Source organism: Pyrus communis, chromosome 10 (genome assembly GCF_963583255.1).
Source record: "Pyrus communis chromosome 10, drPyrComm1.1, whole genome shotgun sequence".
NCBI lineage: Eukaryota > Viridiplantae > Streptophyta > Magnoliopsida > Rosales > Rosaceae > Pyrus > Pyrus communis.
The window spans coordinates 24,009,067-24,011,254 of NC_084812.1; the positions used below are offsets into that span (position 1 = coordinate 24,009,067).

At 38.6% G+C, this 2,188-nt stretch overlaps 1 protein-coding gene across 1 annotated transcript; it reads right to left on the reverse strand.

The window, feature by feature from the left end:
* Window positions 1–697: 697 nt before the first annotated feature.
* LOC137748032 (dirigent protein 2-like) lies at window positions 698–1,533 on the reverse strand. The gene is made up of 2 exons (XM_068488137.1): window positions 1,528–1,533; window positions 698–1,165 (listed from the first exon to the last, which is right to left on the reverse strand). Exons 1-2 carry the CDS (start codon window positions 1,531–1,533, stop codon window positions 698–700), a joined length of 474 nt encoding a protein of 157 aa, XP_068344238.1.
* Window positions 1,534–2,188: the final 655 nt, after the last annotated feature.

Sequence of the window (2,188 nt, forward strand, 5' to 3'; positions counted from 1 at the left end):
CTAAATGGGTATGTGCACTATTGTAAATAGAAAGATGATCGTTTCCTAATGAAGTTCATAATTAATTACCACTCATTATGATAATAAAATACGAAACTAATTCTTATAATTTGACTAATAAAATAAGACTGCTTCCAAACAATATTCATTAAACCTCATGTATCACAAATGGACTGTCATGTGAGCCACACCAGAATATCAAAATATTCTTACACTGCTTGGAACACTGGACATAATACAATTCCACTTAAAATACAACAGGTGTATATTCTATTAATATACCTAGTTGTTTTCACAACGGAAAGAAAGGAGCTAGTATATTTCTTTATCTTTGTAGTTTCAATGTACCTTGTCTAAATCTTGATGAACAAGACTTAGTGTCCAAGTTAAATACTTTTAAGTCTGCATTTCAGTACGATTGGGGAGACAATGTAGTACACAATAATTTTAGTCGACACTTTTCCAGGTTAACTTCCTATGGTGACATAGTGGCATTTCCTTCAAGCTTATCGTTGTTTCGCAGTGGAAGATTCCTATAGTACAGAGAGGAAACCTCATATAATTAATTACTTGGCTTGTTGACCACATTTGTATCCTTATATGTTCCTCCTTATGGAGAAGAGAAATACAATCAGGAACTTCCCAGATATTCTAGCAACAATCAACAGCAGAGATGGTGAAGCGACTACTGCAATAACTAACTCGTATTTAGAAGCAATCTAATGGTGCGTCGTACGACTGAGTAGGAGGTCATATCATCATGGAAAATTGTCTCAAGGGTAGCAAGGTCCCTTGCATATCTGAATGTTCCAGTCCCTGCAACCACCGAGAGCTCTTTATACCTCTCATATTGGCGGCTGATGCCTTGTATCTCAAGGCATGCTACCATTGTATCCCCATTGGTGAATGCAATTGACACTGAGACATGCACATTGGAGCCAGACAAGGCTGAGGCCACTAGAATGCCTTGAGCTCGACCAACTTGGGTTGATATCTTACTGAGGGTTTCCGTGATGCATGGGATAGTCAGTGGCGAAAATGGTGCCAAAATGAGGTGAAAGACTGAGGTGCCTTTGAGGCCTGTGACAGGGAAAACCGTGGCATCAGGTCCAGATGCCAAGTTTTGCAAGTAAAACTCTATGGTGGTTTCTCTGGGCCTTTGGCACTTTGTTACATGTATGAGCAGATAGAAGAGAAATATTAGCAAGGACAGTTTGGTGAGTCCTAAGATTAGGCTAAATGGCAATAGTGGAGGGCAACAAAATTGAGCACGATTGAACTTTCTTTGTGCAACAAGGATTTGTTCATGCAATGGTTTCAATTATATATGGATGAGAAGGAGATGGTTAAAGTTCTCAAATTTCTGCGGGAAAAACTGTTAAAAGTAAAACTCGAGTGAAATACACAAGATTCATGTTGTTTTGGGTATTTTATGGGACGTATAACTATGAATCGGCTTGATACAATTCGAGTTTAACCCGTATTTGGCTCGCTTCAGCTTAGTTTGTAAGTGAGAATAATGCATACCTGCATTCCCTAGTTGTTTTGTAAAATCGGGTGAATGAAATACTTAGAAAAGAAAAAAAAAAGTTAAAAGAAAAAAAAAAAAAGGAAAGGAAATTATGATATAAAAAGTGAGTAATGCAACTTATTATTTTTCATATCACATTTATACGGAAACATGATTTCTCTGAATTTTTTTTTTGGATCAAATAATCTCAACCGTTTACATAAAATTGTGCGGCTGAGATCATTCGTTTTCTCAACTTTCTCACTCTTTCTCTCTTCTCAACTTCCTTACCGTCTTCTCTAGCACCATCCGGTCGAAACTCCCAATTCAGTCTCCACCGTCCAGGCCTCCTCTTTCCCCCTCTTGCGAAACGGAATGAGGGAAATTGAGTGGAATTTGGGAGTTTTCTCAATCACAGATGTACCTCCTCTCTTGTTGCTGAATCAGGACTTCAAGGGGTGTTGCGTTTGCTAGTTGAAGCAACATACAAAATCCATGGACATGATTTATGGATCTGGAGGCTAAGGATGGAAGTAATACTGAGAGAATTTGTTCCCTTTTATACCACCTTTTAGAGCAGTTCTAGTGTAGTAAGCCCCCTCCCCCCCCCCCGGCTAGGAAAATGGGTAACCCAATCCCCTTGGCTGTAATGAATAGTAATTGGCTAAGTGTATTAAA